This window comes from Sinocyclocheilus grahami, unplaced genomic scaffold (assembly GCF_001515645.1).
Source record: "Sinocyclocheilus grahami isolate Dianchi unplaced genomic scaffold, SAMN03320097.WGS_v1.1 scaffold233.1, whole genome shotgun sequence".
Lineage (NCBI taxonomy): Eukaryota > Metazoa > Chordata > Actinopteri > Cypriniformes > Cyprinidae > Sinocyclocheilus > Sinocyclocheilus grahami.
In genome coordinates, this window is record NW_015505412.1 from 1,515 (window position 1) to 19,941 (window position 18,427).

General features: G+C 36.7%; 1 protein-coding gene across 1 annotated transcript in view; it reads left to right on the top strand.

The window, feature by feature from the left end:
- The first annotated feature begins 6,392 nt into the window (after positions 1-6,392).
- The window catches only part of LOC107597557 (semaphorin-5B-like), a 60,857-nt gene continuing 48,822 nt past the window's right edge, over positions 6,393-18,427 (top strand). The window contains 3 exon segments of the mRNA XM_016288688.1: positions 6,393-6,473; positions 17,377-17,475; positions 17,561-17,774. Coding sequence (XP_016144174.1) covers positions 6,393-6,473; positions 17,377-17,475; positions 17,561-17,774 — 394 coding nt within the window.

The window sequence follows — 18,427 nt, forward strand, 5'->3', positions numbered from 1 at the left end:
TGATTTATGTCCTCAGGAGCATCTTGGATGCAGACTGTTGAATCTGTTCTTGTCCCTCGGATGTGCAGGCTAACGCATTAATCACTTCCGCTGCGTGTTTGGTGAGGAAAATGCAATAATCGTCCATCAACCCTTTTCTGGCCCGACCCTCATATTTATCCCTTTTTATTGCATATGGATTGCTGGACGTGCTTGATGATGTGTGGGAGCTGTCCGTGCATATAAAACCACCGTTTATATAAAACTCACAGAGGCTTAGAACTCCGTCAAAAAGAGCAGTTTATGATCAAATCCTGTGAGCGAATAAAAAACAAACATTCAGATGGTTAACACATTTTGTTGGTTATCTTAAAATTACTATAAAGGGGAATTGGAGTGGTTTATGTTATGACTGTTTAGTAGGTGAAGTATCTGAGCCCTGCAGGACTTACAGCTGAACAGCTGAGTTTGTTTGTTTCTGCAAAGATCAGCTTTTTCATGCTGCACCAGACATTTAACTCCGGTGTGGTTTGGGAAACTCAGGTGACTCTGAGGTTATCATCACAGTCCCTCAACCTGCACAATCTAAGTGATTTGTCAGTGCATGTGTTTTATGCTTTATGAAGCATTTGGGACCAGACTAGAAGGCAAGCATAAACAAACATAGGTTTTCATTGTGGTCCAAGCAATGTTATGCAGGTCATTGCTGGTTCATTACTGGTCTAACTGAAGAAGCCTGGTTCTGTGGATCCAAATTACAACATATTCTGGTCACCAGCACCTGTCTTATTTGAGGAACAGCATTCATGCTAACTAGAGTAGTTTGCATCAGTTATATTTATAATATCTGGGTTTCCCAATACCGGTTTGACTAACCAAACAATTTCAATAAAGTGAGACCAGATTTATTTTGAACTTCTTTTTTTTTTACATCAAAGATACATTTGAACAACCTATATTGTTTTTCAAATAAATAAGTTGGGTCATAGTGGTTTGCTGACATAACAGGTTGGAAAACTCTGGATTATATTATAGACTGTGAGCTGTCTCACTTTTGACCTACAGTAACGGATCAATAAACTCCACCTATAAACTCCAACTTCAAGCTTGTGCTACAATTTATATATATATACTGTATATATATACTCAGTCTCAGCTGTTCTTGATGTATGATATCCAATAAGATTTTCTATGATTCTCTCTGAACACATTTTATCAGTCATCAAAGGCCATAACCACATTTTAACACGGGTGAGATGGATGCTTGTGGAAGAGGTAGGCTTATAGTACAGAATATATTTGTTTCCCTGTCATTATTTTTCCATAAATAATGTCTGAATGATACAGCCATATGGTCCCAATCATTCAGTTTGTTAATATATTAATTCAGCGGCGTTGCATAAGCTTTTTTCCCATTTTTTCCTGTAAATTCTATGCAGACAGATCCCCACATTTATTCAGTTTGTGTTCCCATGTGAATGACAGATTGTTTTGGATGACCCCAGCATCTGGATGACTTCATCTGCCAGGACAGATTTGGACTATATGAAGTGGTATTTATGGATGTCTTGTTAATAGAAACCAGTTTCACCGCTGCTTTGACCTGTGGTGTGAGAAAGCTGCAGCTGTGTTTGCAACTGTAGTCACATAGCATTTTGCTGTAGTCAAATTATAATTTTTTTAATATTGTGCCTAAAAGAGAAATTACAGTATGTATAGCCTTATATAGTAATTGTAGTATTGTATATGATTTATTTTATTTAATATGAATAATACAAATAATATTAAATACGCAGCTATTTTATTTTAGAAAATCTTTAAAAAAAATGTTTTACATTTCTTTCTAGCAACCTGAATTGCAATTATGCCGATGCAACCTGCAATACAATTACATTTTTACATTTTATTTTAAATTCGAAGTGACTTAAATTTGCAATCAACATATATACATTTTTGTTTTTTTAAGTTTAATTTTGTGAAATAGTGAAGTAGGCCTACATTGGATTTTGAGTTGTTTTTGTAACTCAAAACTATCCATTTATCATAAATGATAAGGGCTGTGCTTTTTCGGAAATTTTGTGACTTTATATAAGGCCGTCTGTCAGGCCTTTGGGTGTTAGAGAGGGCTGGCTTATGGTTATTGATATTGAAATGAATGGGTCAGTTCCCAAAACTGCCTGGACAGACTTCAAAGAAAGCAGCATTGCCCTGCACAGAGAGCAAGGGGCGTCTTAGCGAATATACCAAGTTTCTAGTCTGGCTTGGAGCTAAAACCTCTCAGAAGGTCAGCCAGGACTGTCTGAGGTCTAAATAAAGCAGTGAAATGAGACTGTGGTGGCTTTCGCACCTGTTGCTGCTGTTGCATATATCTCTTTTATTCCCCCAGTAATCTCTGTGCCGTGTCTCGTAGCTACCAGACATTTATTGAATGCTCTCACTCGCAGACCACTCATAATGGTTCATGCATGAAGCAGCTTTTGGTTGAAGACTGAATACAATTTGAGTATCAGTCGCTTTCATGCTCTCTCACCTTAGATACCCAGCACACATCTGAATGCACAACAAATAGGAGCTAAATAAGCCACTCCATTCACATATTCCCATGTCTGCGTCTAGTGTTTTGTTTCAATGACGTTACTAAATTTGCAGCAGTTTTCTCCACTGTCCCAGAGGAAAGGATTAGGTGCAATTTCATTTTCCTCCATCTCACCTTCGCCTCTCCTGGGCGATTCCAAACTGTGAATAAACAAGGCAGATCTTTCTTCATTTCGACTAACCGGAGCATCACAAGGGGGAGGCAGGGTCCAAATCGATGAGCAGCATTTTGCCAGCTTTTGAGAGTGTCTTTGCCTAAACTGCACACAGAGGGAGAAAATAAAAATGGGCATATGTTATTAAAGGATGAAGAATGAGACACTGGTGACAGAATTGACCTGACAATACTAAGCATGGGTTCTTGAATTGTAACCAAATAATAATACATTTAGTGTTTTTACAATAATGCTGTCAGGATTATGGACTAGGATTATTGCGTTCTATGGCACTAGCCTCAACACCGCGTGCAGAGCGCCGTCGTCCGAAGATGGCCCTCAAGCTGAATTCGCCGTCTTTGTGGAGTGGACACTGGCGAGATATGGATCTCCGTTCCCCGCCGGTTCCCAGGAATTAATCGCCAGTGCCACTCCCGACCCAGAACCCAGCCCACCATCTCCCCGATGCACGGAGTGCATTCCCGAGCCCACCGCTGACGGAGAGCCAGAGCCCGCCGAGAGAGCGACAGAGCTGAGGATCGCCGCGGAGCCAGATGCCGTGACATCAGTCAAGGTGTGTGAGCCGGCAACAACGCCTGCCACGAGGGAGAAAGCCACAGACGGTGTGAGTGCGGAGAGGAGCTCCGCCCCCTGCACCGCGGCTGAGGGTGAGCTGAGTATGGCCGGGCGAAAGTGCCAAAAGGACGAGGAAAGGGTTCCAGCCCTTGAATTCAGTTCAGAGCGCCCTCCTGTGGCCGCTCCTCGAAAAATTTTGCCGCTGTGACCCAGTTTCTTCCTCATGTTGATTGTGTTCATTTGATTCCAGGTGTGTCTCGTTCCTCCCCAATTATCCTGCCTTTAAAAGCCCTAGTCCTTTCAGTTCTTGTTTGTCGGGTCTACTTTTTGAATGTCCTCTTTGTTCTCGGTTTTCCTGTGGATTATTAAAGACTGTGTTATTCAAGTACTCCTCGTTTCCTCGTTCCTTGCTCCTTGCTCCCCGAGTGAATTGTGACAAATGCCATGAAATGGAAAATCAAACAAAATTACAGAGGTTGCCCTTTCATGGCTCCTGAGACTAAATTGAGTTCTTGTTCTTAATAACATTCATGAAAACTTTCAGTTTACACTACTGTTCAAAAGTTTAGGGTCAGTACGGTCAGTCACTTTTATTCAGCAAAGACACTTTAAATTGATCAAAAATGACAGTGAAGACTTTTACATTGTTACACAACAAAGTGCTGGTCTTTTGAACTTTCTATTAATCAAAGGATCTTGCAAAAAAAAAACTAGAGTAATGGCTGCTACAAATTCAGATTTGCCATCACAGGAATAAATTGCATTGGAAAATATATTACAATAGAAAACAGTTTTAAATTGTAATAATATTTCACAATATTACGGTTTTACCGTATTTTGGACCAAATAAATGCAGCCTTGAAGAGCTGTCTAGAGAGAGATGTCTTTCAAACACATTACAAAAATATTTTCAACCCCAAACATTTGAATGGTAATATAATGGCGACATAAATTTTTTGTGTTAATTTAATTTTTTATTGTTATTATCTAATAAAAAATAATTTAAATTAAATAGATTTCTCTTGTGCTTTTAAATCCTTTATAGAAATTTTCTATGATTATAAATCAGTAACAAAACCTGCAGTAACCAACTAGTATTTTGGCAGATGCAACCATGAAAATCTTTGTTTTAATATTTCAGCACCATATATCACATCTTGTAGCTAGAGATTCTGTTATATGCTTTCATTTTATTCTTATAATAAGCCATTGTTACTGAGCACATTGATGTCTGTATAGTATCCTCTCTTATTCATTCATTGCTATCACATTCACACGTTCTTCATCTTTTCATCCTGCCCGCTGTACTTTTGTCCACACTTCCACCTGCGTGCCACCTCTCTCAGTCTCCTTTTGTCCTTCTCCCCACACCATTAGAGCTATCCTGCATCTTTCTGCCAGGAGTGTAATGGGGCTGACAGAAAGCCAGCTCATCTCAGAAATGTATGTCTTGGTGCCAAACACGCAGCCGTTGGCAGGGGAGAGCAACAGCTCAGGCGAGCCTTTTTAACTTTACCCAGGCTGGGGTGAAAAAAGCTGATTCTTACCCTTTGAATTATTCACTGCGCTGACCCATGGGTACGCACCTGCTATCCTCATTTACGTGAAACTATGAATAAGGGAAATTTGCCATGGCCTGGTATAATGTACGCTACCAGTCAAAAATTAGACACACTTGACTAAAGCTTTGTTTCTTAAGTGATTTTTAAATGTTTGAAAAAAATTACTGTAATTCTTGGAATTATACAGGTCATAGACATACTGTATATAAATGCATACATATAAAACATATATACATATGTAGATATATACTACCAGTCAAAAAATTTTTCTTGCATTTATTTGATCAAAAATAAAGTACATCAGTATTCTGAAATATTATTAAAATAAAAAAAGCTCTTCTATTTTGATATATTTTAAAATATGATTTATTCCTGTGATGAAAAAGCAAATGCATACATATAAAACATATATACATATGTAGATATATACTACCAGTCAAAAATGCTCACCAGGGATTTTTCTTGCATTTATTTGATCAAAAATAAAGTACATCAGTATTCTGAAATATTATTAAAATAAAAAAAGCTCTTCTATTTTGATATATTTTAAAATATGATTTATTCCTGTGATGAAAAAGCTAATTTTTCAGCAGTCATTACACAGTGTGACATTATCCTTCAGAAATCACTGTAATGTCCTAACTCGGTGCTTAAGAAACATTTATTATTAATAATGTTGAAACTGGTATTGTAATAATATTTCACAATATTACTGTATATTTACAGAATTTTGATCAAATAAATGCATCCTTGGTGAGCATAAGATACTTCTTTCAAAAACATTTTTAAAAAACCCTTAACAAACTAATAACAAAATTTTGGTCTGTAGTATGTATGTGCATATAAAATATATAAATAAAATATTACAAATATTATTATATTATTGTGTGTTTTATGTATTATGTATTTTATAGTTATTATTATTTAAAATTCTTACATTTATTTATTATGTATTTTATTATTATTTTTATTATTATTTAAAATTCTTACATTTATTTATATTTTTTAATTAGGTTTATTTATATAGAAAAGTATTATTACATTTTTTATAGATCTTTTTTGACCATATAGTTAAATTGGAAAAAATATTTCTTTAACTCTCATACTATACTTCCATTTCGATTCTGAAATTTGAATTCGGAAACCATTTGACTGGTATTGTAACTAGGCACTTTGAACATCAGCAATTTGATTTTCAACAACTGCTTTATGAATCAACCCAGGGTGCACAGAAATGATTTATAAATGAAGATCATTTATCTACACCATGTTTTTGTAACTACCACCATTGTCAAAGCATTAGACTTTTCCCAGGATCCCAAACCTGTCTATCCTGAGACAGTGTTTTTTTTCCCCCGGTGAGATCAGTGCTTGCTGTCTGTGCACACTGTGTTGCTGCTGCTGTTTCCCAAGATCTAAACGGATGCATGAGGCAGCAGGATTCCACTGCTTCTGCCTCATGGGGGACCAGCCATCTCATGGGATCAGGAACATCTGATGATGTTAGCGTCACTATGTTGGCACAATGGGGGAGCTCAAGATACTGAGACTGAGACCCACCCACATACTGCGCTTCTTCCGTGCCTCCCTGAGACTCCTTCATGCTGTAAGTAAGTTCTATTACATGAGCAATAGAGAGGAAACTCAGAACACAGCTTCTGTCAGCTTCTCTTTCCTTCTCGGCTCTTGATCCCGTCCCTTTGGTACGCATTTGCGCAAATGTACCAGATTTGCACAGATCAGTTTACAATGTGGGATGAACTTCCTCTCTCACAGTTGAGGCTACAGAATATAGTCAGTCACAGCCTCCATAGACATGATTAAATCTGTCATATCTGACTAATGCAATTGCTCAGCAGAAATAAGATAATGACAGTTCATTCTCAGAGCCTGCATCATTCTATTTATGTGCTCATGGCTATTAATTTACATTATGGCTGTATCTAATGTGAAAATAGATGTTCATGCACCATGCTGTTCCGAAAAACAAAAGTTCAGCCATCATCTAAATGCTTTTTGCAAAATGAGGTGGAATAATTTCTCCATTCGCCAAGATGTAGATGTAGTTCACTAGATATATTAGGGCATGATTTCCCCAGGATTTACGCTACCAGACAGAAGTTTGTACACACTTGAATGAGTTTATAATGATCTTTGATCTAAAGCCCTATGCTTACATTCTTGATATGTTTTGTAGACAAATATAAATTGGATTTATGTACATTGTATTTTTTGTAGAAAGGCACAGTTTTATTTAATTTTTTTTCATGCATTTGGCACACATGCACCAGGATGCACCCTTATAAAGTTGGTTGAGGGAACGGCCAGAGTATGTTAAGCTACTTTGACCAAACTAAAACATAATAAGTTTTCATTTTTGTATAATTTTTAGCAATGCATAATTCCTATACTAACAGTTGTGTCATTTTATTGTCTTGATGCTTTTACTGTTCCTTTAACATTTGGGAAATAGTAAAAATAAAGAACAAATTGGTGTGTCCAAACATCTTGACTGGTATACTGAAGGGTCTCAGAATGTAGAGAAGCTTAGATCTGACACATAAGAGGCTCAGAACCTCTGGAGATGGAACCAGACCAGAAGCTTGACCTCAGGGTCACTGAAGAGTGATGTGATGTTATGAATGGGGATGAAGAGCTATGGGAGAGGAGCGTTCTCGTTACTAAGGAGTCAGGAATGAGATAAAGGCCACAGTTCGACATGACTGGAATGTAAACAGATGGGTCATGCATGAATAATTTTGTGGAATCTCAAGTCTCCATCATCCCTCTTCTTTATCCAATGGATTCGCTTGCATGCGACCACATACTCATAACAGCATCCTCCCTCCATCTCTCAGTGGAATCTCTGTCACAACTCCCCCTTCTGTCTTGGTTGATTTTTGTTTTTATGTCATGCAAGTACATAAAGTACACTAAAGAATAAAAATGTAATGCCACTGAGGATTCCAGTCACTGCTCAGTCTGATTCGGTTCATAGTTTTCAGGTCCAAGTTCATGTATGGACCCAAGTGAATTGTGTGGATGTGCTTGATGGATTGCTTTTTTTTGTATCTGACACAGTTGAATTAGGATGACTAGCAGCTAGTTTTTCTAAGTTGTCATTTGTCATGTGTTAGAAGCTAGTTACACTGCCGTCCAAATGTTTGGGCTCTTTAAAAAAAAATGAAATGAATACTTCTATTTAGCAGGGATGCATTAAATTGTTAAAAAGAGTGACAGTAAAGACTTTTATAATGTCAAAATAAAGTAAGTAAAGTAAAGTAAAGTAAAATAAATGCCTTTCTTTTAAACTTTCAACTCAATTAATCCTGGAGTACAATTTTTCAGTTTCCATATTAAGCAGAACAACTGTTTCATACAGTTTAATAGCAAGAAATATTCCTTGGGCCCAAAATCAGCATATTAGAATGATTTCTGAATTCAGCTGAATTTCTGATTCAGCTTTTTCATCACAGGAATAAATTACATTTGAAAAGATATTAAAATAGAAACCAATTATTTTAAATTGTAAAAATATTTCACAATATTGCTGTTTTACTTTATATTTGATCAAATACAGGCAGTTTTGGTGAGCATAAGAAACTTTGAGAAAATTAAAAAAATCTTTCTGTGACATTTGCTTAAGCATTTCTTTTATAAAATTGTCTGAAATGTCATGGCAGACAGTTTTAGCAGATTGTATGCATGCAGTTGGACATCTTTCATTTAGCCTCTGAAAATGTATGAGGGATTTTGGTAATAAATCAGTGCTCAGCGTAGAATAAATAAATGAAAAGCAATACAGGTAAACATAAACTGAGAGATTAGTACAGCTGTCACAGCCTTCCTTCTGGTGTAATTTCAGAGCATTTCACATGGCCAAGATAAGAGAATTTAAGATGAACCTTTCATTGTGCGGCTCTACAGTGTACTACCTTAAGAATTTCCTCGAAATAGTCATGTCTGATTTTTTTTCTATTGCTATTTCACAATGTTTTCACGAGGCTATCAAGACCTGTAAAGGCTGTGTAAAGAATGAAATCTTTTGAAGGTCCTGACCCATTTCAGAGCACAAAGCACCATGAAGAACCCAATTAGATGCTTTTCTCCAAATGATGAAGCCAACTGACATCAGTTTATTTCTTTTTCTCTCTATACAATGACCAAAAGAGCATTGGACTCCATTGGATAAGACATATGAAAGTATGGCTGATCATAATTGCTCCCCATCTTTCCCATCCTCTCTGTGTTTGTACAATAGCCTGAACCAGAGGTCAATAATACTTCACTCTACTCACAGAATTCCCACACATTTGCTCTGAAAGGTACACTGGTTGGTCTATATCCAAAATTCAAACATCCGAGACGTCAGTCTCTGCATTGACAAGACAGAAATCTCTGCTCTCTGTCAACAGACAACAGCGTGAGAGCGCTGTGTGCCGAATGCATTCAGTAGACATTGTTACAGCTGCTTTGGACGGCGACCCCTGTGGTCAAGAGGTGACTGCCCCCTTCAGCTGTAACCAATAAAACAGGAAGTACCCGACGTGAGCAAATAGCAGCTGGGAACAAGAGCTGTTTAGATTCTGCTCTGGTGTTGTTTTGGTTAGAAAAATATGTTCAGTGTTCACAAATACTCTGTGGTGATTATGAAACAGCATCCGGCTCAACAGATGGAAATGCATGAGCACAATGGTGACTGCTGCTCTCATTTATTCTAATGATCTTACAGAGGCTCGCAGGATCACGGCAGCAGCTATGTGGCGTGCTACATTTTTCATATTCTGGCTCTCGTGGGACGGCTGAGGCCTTAGGAAAAGGATGCTCCAGACTGGAGATCAAAATGAGGAAAAGCAACGCTAAGTGTCTTCTTTTTGATGTGATCACTCAACGGTCGCCCAAGGTGCAAATTTCAACTCTCTGACCTCAGAGTTTGATGAATCTGGGCTGATTTCATCCTACCTACTCATGATTAATTTCCCTCTGCAATTTGCCAAGATTGAATTATTGATGCAGTCTTTGCCACTGGTGGGCTAATTTGTGACATATAGACAATGGAAGAAGACAATGAAATCCAATGGGAAATGCTTTAAAAAAAAAAAATGATTTCACTTGACTTGCAGCAGGCATTTGTACTCATGGCTTGTCTTGTTAACAAAATGACTCGCAAAAATGTTTGATCACAAAAGATTTTTTAATGTGTCATTTTATTTGTAAATTTGCCTTTGATAAAAAGTATGAGTAGAAAATTACATTGTTATTAACTCCTAAAAGTGTTATTATTATTGCATTTTAAAGATATTTTTGTCAAATGTCCAATACTACAAAAAAAAAATAATAAAATAAAATAAAATAAAAATAATAATCAGATTTTTTTTTAATTAATCAGAATTTTTGACTTGGTAAAATGTCTAAACATCATAAAAATATAACTTTAAAAAATATTATAAGACTTAAAACTTTAAGAAAATAAACTTTAAAGATATTTACTGAAAATAAGTATTTTATTCAAGTACATTTCTAAAGTAAATGTATGTTATTTTTTTAAATGTAAAGATAAAATGCAACGAATAAAAATGAAAACAAAAAAACAACCCCCCCAGATTCTATATCCTATGCAAGTTTGTCACAAGTACATTTGACATGGGGTAAAATGAAACAATGAAAGCAATTCTCAGGCTTTGCTTTAATTTTATACTCATCCCTCTTTTTATTTTTAGCAGATAGAAGTAGAAGTTGCTGTAGCTTCAAATATGACTATTATTGGACAACAGATGGCAAATATTTAAACATCTTAATGATTTTTTTTTTTTTGCTTTCCAGTAAAATGAAACATTTAGATAATATTACTTTTTTTAGAGAATGTATATTAATATTTTTCCCTTTTGGAAAACAAAAGATTTTTCTTCTTTTAAGAATAAACTGAACCAAACTTATTGTGATTTATGCTTAAAAATGCGCTCAAACCTGGATCAGAAAAGTACTGCAGCGTCGTGGTGCCTCGGTCTCTCACATCATTGCTCTTTTGCGTGAGAGGTTTGTAACTTGCTGAGGCAGTTGGGTTCACTCAAAATGGCCTTCTTAAATTAAAGCTATCACTCACGTCCACACATACGCCTTTACTGTGCGTGCGATGATGCTTTTATCCTGGTGTTGTAGTGCAACCGCATTGTTAGAGCTGTGCATTAGACACTGACCTGTTGCTTCGTTTCTCATCCTGTTTTTCCAGCCCCAAGTAAATGCGTTCAGACGGAACAGCTGTGAACCTTCAAAGGGCTCACTATTTGCATGTCCTGGGCACACACACATCTCTAGACAAAACCAGGCAGTACCCTTATTCAGGCCTACGGAGCGGGGTGTTCACCCCCATGCTACACTGCCTCTATTTTTCTGATGGTGAAGATGGTTTTGGAATGTGAAGTGAGAGAGAGACGGCTCAGGGAATGCCATGGGGGAAGGAGGAGATGCTAGAGAGCATATCTGCGCCCTCTTGTGTAAGGTTCAGCGTTCTTAGACAATGAGGCAAAGGTATTGAGAGTCATGTCACATCTTTGAGGGCGGCGGTAAATGGGGATGGGGCTGCTTGAATAGGGCACTCTGTTAAAGGACAAAACAGGGTGGTGCCTCGGCTTGCCTATTGAAGCAACAGACCTTGAAGATCCGCAATGAGACGGATAGCCTCGCTGCTCCAGCCGGCTGGATGGGGGCGGAGCCATCACACTTTAATCAGGGGCCTCCTTAATGAGTATGCAAATGACGTTTTCATCCCAAACCAGTAAAGTTTTGGAGGGAAGGGATTGTTCATGCAAACTCAAGCCCTGCACTTCAAGTATTGGTATTTTTGACTTGTTTTCTGGTAAAATATCTAAACATTTAAAAAAAATAAATTTACAAGAGAAGTGAAATTGTGTTAGAAGAGAATATTTATTTATTTATTTTAAACAATTGTTTGCGAGGCGGGTAAAAAAAAAAACTTGTTTTGATATCAAGTATCACAAGAAAATGTATCTTAATTTAAGATAAAAAAATTAAAAAATTAAATGAAAAATTTTTTTTTTCCAAAAATGAAACATCTCATACAGATTCTATATCTATATGTAATTAAAAACAATAATGATTAAGACCATATGTCTCTATTTTCATCAAACCTCTTCAGTTTAAGAGGAAGCAACTGTGAGTCTATTTTTCAGTTTTTAGTTTAAAAGTGAATCATTGTAGCTATTATTTATTTATTTTTATTATTTGTTTTTGAACTCATTCTAATAATAATAATAATAATAAGAAGAAGAATTGCAATAATGATTAATAATAATAAACATTATTTTATTTATTTATTTTATTGATAATGCTAAATTAAGTGTAGTATAAGAAAAATATAAAAAATGTGGTAGTAATAATATTATAAAGATAAATTATTATTATTATTATTAAACCTTCATTTTTTATTTAATTTTATGTTACTGATAATGCTTAATTAAATCCAGTATAAGAAAAAGATTGAAATGTATTATTATTAGTAGTAGTAGTAGTAGTAGTAATAAAGAACAAAAATAATAATAACAATTTTAATAATAACCATTTTTATTTTATTTTATCAGTAAAGCTACACGAAATGCAGTGTAAGACCACATTTTTTGCTAGCGTTTATGACAGGGTACTTGAACCGTACTGATGGGGTTATGGGGGTATAAGACAAAAAAAGGTTGAAAAACCCAGGCTTAATGAACAAACAGTTACGTCATTACCTCTGCATGCTTTTAATCTATATATTACCTCATCCTCTTTGGCATAACGCTTGTCCAAAGTAATTTGTCATTCAAAGGTTCAAACCTCCCACCAGTGAAAAGCTCTCCCATCTCCATCCACCCCAGCCTGGTGGATTCTGACCCAGGGTTTCCAACTTCACATTCAAGCCTTCGCCAAACATGGCATACAGTGTGCTTTTCACAGCCTGCCTCTTCAGAATGCTTTTTGGGAATAGCATTGGAGGGCTGGCATTGTTCCAGTGTGGTGTGAAGAGAGGGACTGCCGTCGCTAAGGTCAGGGTTAAGCTGACGGATTCTTCCAGAAAACAGGGGCTCACAGACAGAAGATGTTAATGACCTGAACGATGACTCACCGCTTAGGCATCCATCACAAACATGTCTCAGTCCTGAAACACACATGAATGCAAACACAAACAAAAGAGCACCAGATCTGTGTGGCATTGTTGTACCTGACAACTTTGGTGCGGTTAACTGCTTTGACTGGCAAGAAGGAGATAGCTAAATCTATACATGCAACCATTAAAAATCCAGGCAGTTTCTCAGTATTAATTGGTCAGTTCACCCACAAATGGAAGTTTTACTATGATTTACTCATCCTTATGTAGTTTCAAGCCCTTATGACTTTTTTCAGGTTTAAAAAGTTTTGATGCAAGAACTCTTTTGAGTGATTGCTGGTGAGCTCCTAATATGATGAAAAAATATTGGCCTCTGCAATAGTTCTCAAATCTTATTCACATGTTGCATCAAAACATGTCAATGTCAAGGATGACTAAATGCTCCTGTGTTTATCCTATTTAGAAATACAAATGACATTTGAGAGCTGTGGTGTAGGACAAAGTCTTTTTGAATTTTCGTCTTGTTGATTGATGTATTTTTCTTCGTCCAGTTACATAAACTCACCGACCAATAAGATATAATCTGAAAGGTGCATTGCACCACCTATCGAAATGTCCTTTTCTTTCAGTCTGACGAATGTTATTTCACTTTTGGTTTAATAGTTAATCGATTTTTCATTTCGCTCTTAATTCTGTCTTGACGTCACCGTCGTTCTTGGTCTCACTTATCCAATCTGCATGAAAATGCTCAACTTCATCAAATCCAAATACAACATTATGGGCTATATTTGCTGTTTTTAATTGGCATGTGGGGAAAAATTAACCAAGAATATCTCGAATCTCTCTTAAGCACACCAACTTCTTGTCTGGAGCTTGTTCATTAAATTATTTGATGAAGTTGTCTATTTCTCTTCCTTCTTGCTTTGCCATATTCCTCCAGGTTCAAATGTTCACAATAATTATGATTCAGTCCCATCAGTCAGAGCTCACTTGAGCCACAGCATGACAGGTCATGTAAAAGGAAATTGCTCTATTAATACACTAAACCAATTACCATCAGCTTCATCTCCTTTTCCACATTGAACGGTTTCTTATGTTTCTAATATTTCCTTTGAAGCTTAGTGGGCCATACAAACAAATGGACTATATTTAGAGTTTAGTCAAGATCTGAAACCAATGGGACCTCAAGCTGAGAGATAAAGGTGGTAGCTTTGTGCTTATATCTGAATAATTTGTGAAAGGTGCGTTTGATTGTGCACATGCTCACCTTAAAGGGATAGTTCACCCAAAAATGAAAATTCTGTCATTAATTACTTACCCTCATGTAGTTTCAAACCCGTAAGACCTTCGTTCATCTTCGGAACACAAATTGATATATTTTTGAAGGAATCTGAGAGCTGTTTGACACTCTTAAAAATAAAGGTGCTTCAAAAGTTTCTTCAAGCGATGCCATAGAAGAACCATTTTTGGTTCCACAAAGTAACATTCAGTCAAAGGTTCTTTAAAGAACCATTTCTTTCTTACCTTTTTATAATCTGAAGAACCTTCTTTCGCCCCAAAGAACCTTTTGTGAAACAGAAAATGATTTACTCATCCTTATGTAGTTTCAAGCCCTTATGACTTTTTTCAGGTTTAAAAAGTTTTGATGCAAGAACTCTTTTGAGTGATTGCTGGTGAGCTCCTAATATGATGAAAAAATATTGGCCTCTGCAATAGTTCTCAAATCTTATTCACATGTTGCATCAAAACATGTCAATGTCAAGGATGACTAAATGCTCCTGTGTTTATCCTATTTAGAAATACAAATGACATTTGAGAGCTGTGGTGTAGGACAAAGTCTTTTTGAATTTTCGTCTTGTTGATTGATGTATTTTTCTTCGTCCAGTTACATAAACTCACCGACCAATAAGATATAATCTGAAAGGTGCATTGCACCACCTATCGAAATGTCCTTTTCTTTCAGTCTGACGAATGTTATTTCACTTTTGGTTTAATAGTTAATCGATTTTTCATTTCGCTCTTAATTCTGTCTTGACGTCACCGTCGTTCTTGGTCTCACTTATCCAATCTGCATGAAAATGCTCAACTTCATCAAATCCAAATACAACATTATGGGCTATATTTGCTGTTTTTAATTGGCATGTGGGGAAAAATTAACCAAGAATATCTCGAATCTCTCTTAAGCACACCAACTTCTTGTCTGGAGCTTGTTCATTAAATTATTTGATGAAGTTGTCTATTTCTCTTCCTTCTTGCTTTGCCATATTCCTCCAGGTTCAAATGTTCACAATAATTATGATTCAGTCCCATCAGTCAGAGCTCACTTGAGCCACAGCATGACAGGTCATGTAAAAGGAAATTGCTCTATTAATACACTAAACCAATTACCATCAGCTTCATCTCCTTTTCCACATTGAACGGTTTCTTATGTTTCTAATATTTCCTTTGAAGCTTAGTGGGCCATACAAACAAATGGACTATATTTAGAGTTTAGTCAAGATCTGAAACCAATGGGACCTCAAGCTGAGAGATAAAGGTGGTAGCTTTGTGCTTATATCTGAATAATTTGTGAAAGGTGCGTTTGATTGTGCACATGCTCACCTTAAAGGGATAGTTCACCCAAAAATGAAAATTCTGTCATTAATTACTTACCCTCATGTAGTTTCAAACCCGTAAGACCTTCGTTCATCTTCGGAACACAAATTGATATATTTTTGAAGGAATCTGAGAGCTGTTTGACACTCTTAAAAATAAAGGTGCTTCAAAAGTTTCTTCAAGCGATGCCATAGAAGAACCATTTTTGGTTCCACAAAGTAACATTCAGTCAAAGGTTCTTTAAAGAACCATTTCTTTCTTACCTTTTTATAATCTGAAGAACCTTCTTTCGCCCCAAAGAACCTTTTGTGAAACAGAAACAGAAAGGTTCTTTATGGAACCATTTAGACAAAAAGGTTCTTCTATGGCATCGTGAAGCAGCTTTATTTTTAAGAGTGTAGACAGCAACGCAACTGAAATGTTCCCAGAAAAAAACGACTTTATTCAACATTTCGTCATGCCAGATCTGTTTCCTACGTTGTTGTAGAGCTGTAGTCAAGTCCAGCTTTGTCGAGTCCAAGACAAGTCCAAGACCAGGACTAGTCGAGACCGAGTCGAGACCGAGTCCAAAGAGGTTTGAGTCCAAGTCAAGACCGAGTCCAAATGAGAGAAAAAAAGGATCCTTTTCAAGACCACATACTTAACTATTAATAATGTATGTGATACGAGAGACAGCATATCTCCTATTCTAAGAAAATCATTTTACATTATTATTTGTAATGATCAAAAAGCATGTGCAAAGTAACAACTCTGTAGGACAGGGGTCTCCAAACTAGATCCTGGAGGGCCAATGCCCTGCAGAGTTTAGCTCCAACTGGCCTTAACACACCTATCCTATTATAGCAGACATATCCACTGATTTGCATCGATTTTGCCTTTCTAATAGTCCTGCATGATATGAGGAAATTCTGCTAAGTGTGATAACAGTGGAGTTTTTTTTATTTAAAAATTTTTTTTTGCAATGATGATTACTTATGATAAATAAATGAATAATTAACTGTGCATATTAGGGACAACAAGCTCTCAAGATTCCATCAAAAATATCTTAATTTGTGTTCCGAAGATGAACGAAGGTCTTACGGGTTTGAAACGACATGAGGGTGAGTAATTAATGACAGAATTTTCATTTTTGGGTGAACTAACCCTTTAAGAGAGCAGGATTGCAGTTTTTAAGTGCTGCCTCTATTATTGTTGGCTGGACACACAGCTCTAAGGGGACATAATTGGGCAGAGGAAAATGGAGTGGCTTGCGCTGCTGAAAAAAAAAGAGAAAAACGCCAAGCTTTTTTGCAACTCTAAGCTTTTGAATGTGTGTACTATATATATATATATATATATATATATATATATATATTAAAGAACCCTATTAAAGATAGAAAAAGCAAATCTGTATTATTTCCAATTGGAAAAAATACATACCATTAGCATTTCTTTAAGATTTTTTTATGCAGATTTCCTTTTCTGTAGTATGGATGACCGGATGATTTGCTAGATTTGATTTACTGAATCCCACAATGCAATGTGCTTAAGTTGAAGTTTCTATTTCCACTATGATGCATGAACCAATGTCTGCTGAAACTTTTTTTTTTTTCTTGAAATCTTTCTCACCTTATTATTTGATGGGGCTGTAAAAAGTAATTTCACAGAAGACATTCGCAAAATTAAACATGACTTAAATATGGAACGCAGTGCCTTTCTGTCACAGCAATGTAGCATACTGCTATTTGCATACATTTTTAATTGTATGCAGTACCATAGTATTTTGAACATGCTACTGCTATTGTCATACTGTCAAGTGCATCTGCTCCTGCAGGAGGAGTGTCAAAACTACATCCGGGTGTTGCTTGTCAACAAGACAGAGGTGATCACCTGCGGTACCAATGCCTTCCAGCCCCTTTGCATCACCAGAGAGGTAAGCATATATCAGCTAAATGAGCTGCCTAAACTGGAGCTTTTATCAAAGTGTGTGTGTAATCCATACCGTATCCACCTCTCAGGCAGGGAACATGAGCAGAGTGTTGGAGAGGGTGAACGGAGTGGCCCGCTGCCCCTATGACCCACGTCATAATTCGACGGCTGTGGTGACCGAAAGCGGAGAGCTGTATGCCGCCACGGTCATCGATTTCTCCGGCCGGGACCCTGTCATCTACCGCAGCCTAGGAGGAATGCCGCCTCTGCGGACCGCCCAGTACAACTCCAAATGGCTTAATGGTATATTAATCTCATCATCTCATGTCTGATAGTCTCATATTACAGGGATCGTCTGAAAACTTTTGACATTTCTCTTGATGCCCTTCCTTTTTTCTGTCCTGCTAATATGCAGCCAAATTGCTGAATGTTGTTCTTCAAAAGAAAATGGTTGATTAGACATTTATTTAATTTTGTGTATGCTAATAGCACTCCCCATAGGAAAGAAAAGTTGTTTCCCCTAGACAACATGATTAAATGGAAATCAAACTGTTTTGCTTAAGTCTCCTGCATCTCAAATGTTTTCTTAATGAAAACCCCACAATAATCTCCTTGTATAGATCTAAAAAAAAATATATCACAAAGTCTCTTATCTCAAACGTGTCTAATCAAACATTTCTCATCTCAGCTCTGTTATTTGTGTGTATTGTTTATCTGCATAGTCTCTGTATACACTCTAAAAAATGCTGGGTTAAATACAACCCAGTGCTGGGTAAAATAGGGAGAAACCCAGCAATTTGGCTGTTTTGACCCAGAGGTTGAGTTAAATGTTTAACCCAACCTTCTGGGTAGAAACCCAACCACTGGGTCAAAACAACCCAATTGCTGGGTTTGTTCCTATTTTACCCAGCACTGGGTTGTATTTAACCCAGCATTTTTTAGAGTGTACTCTTACT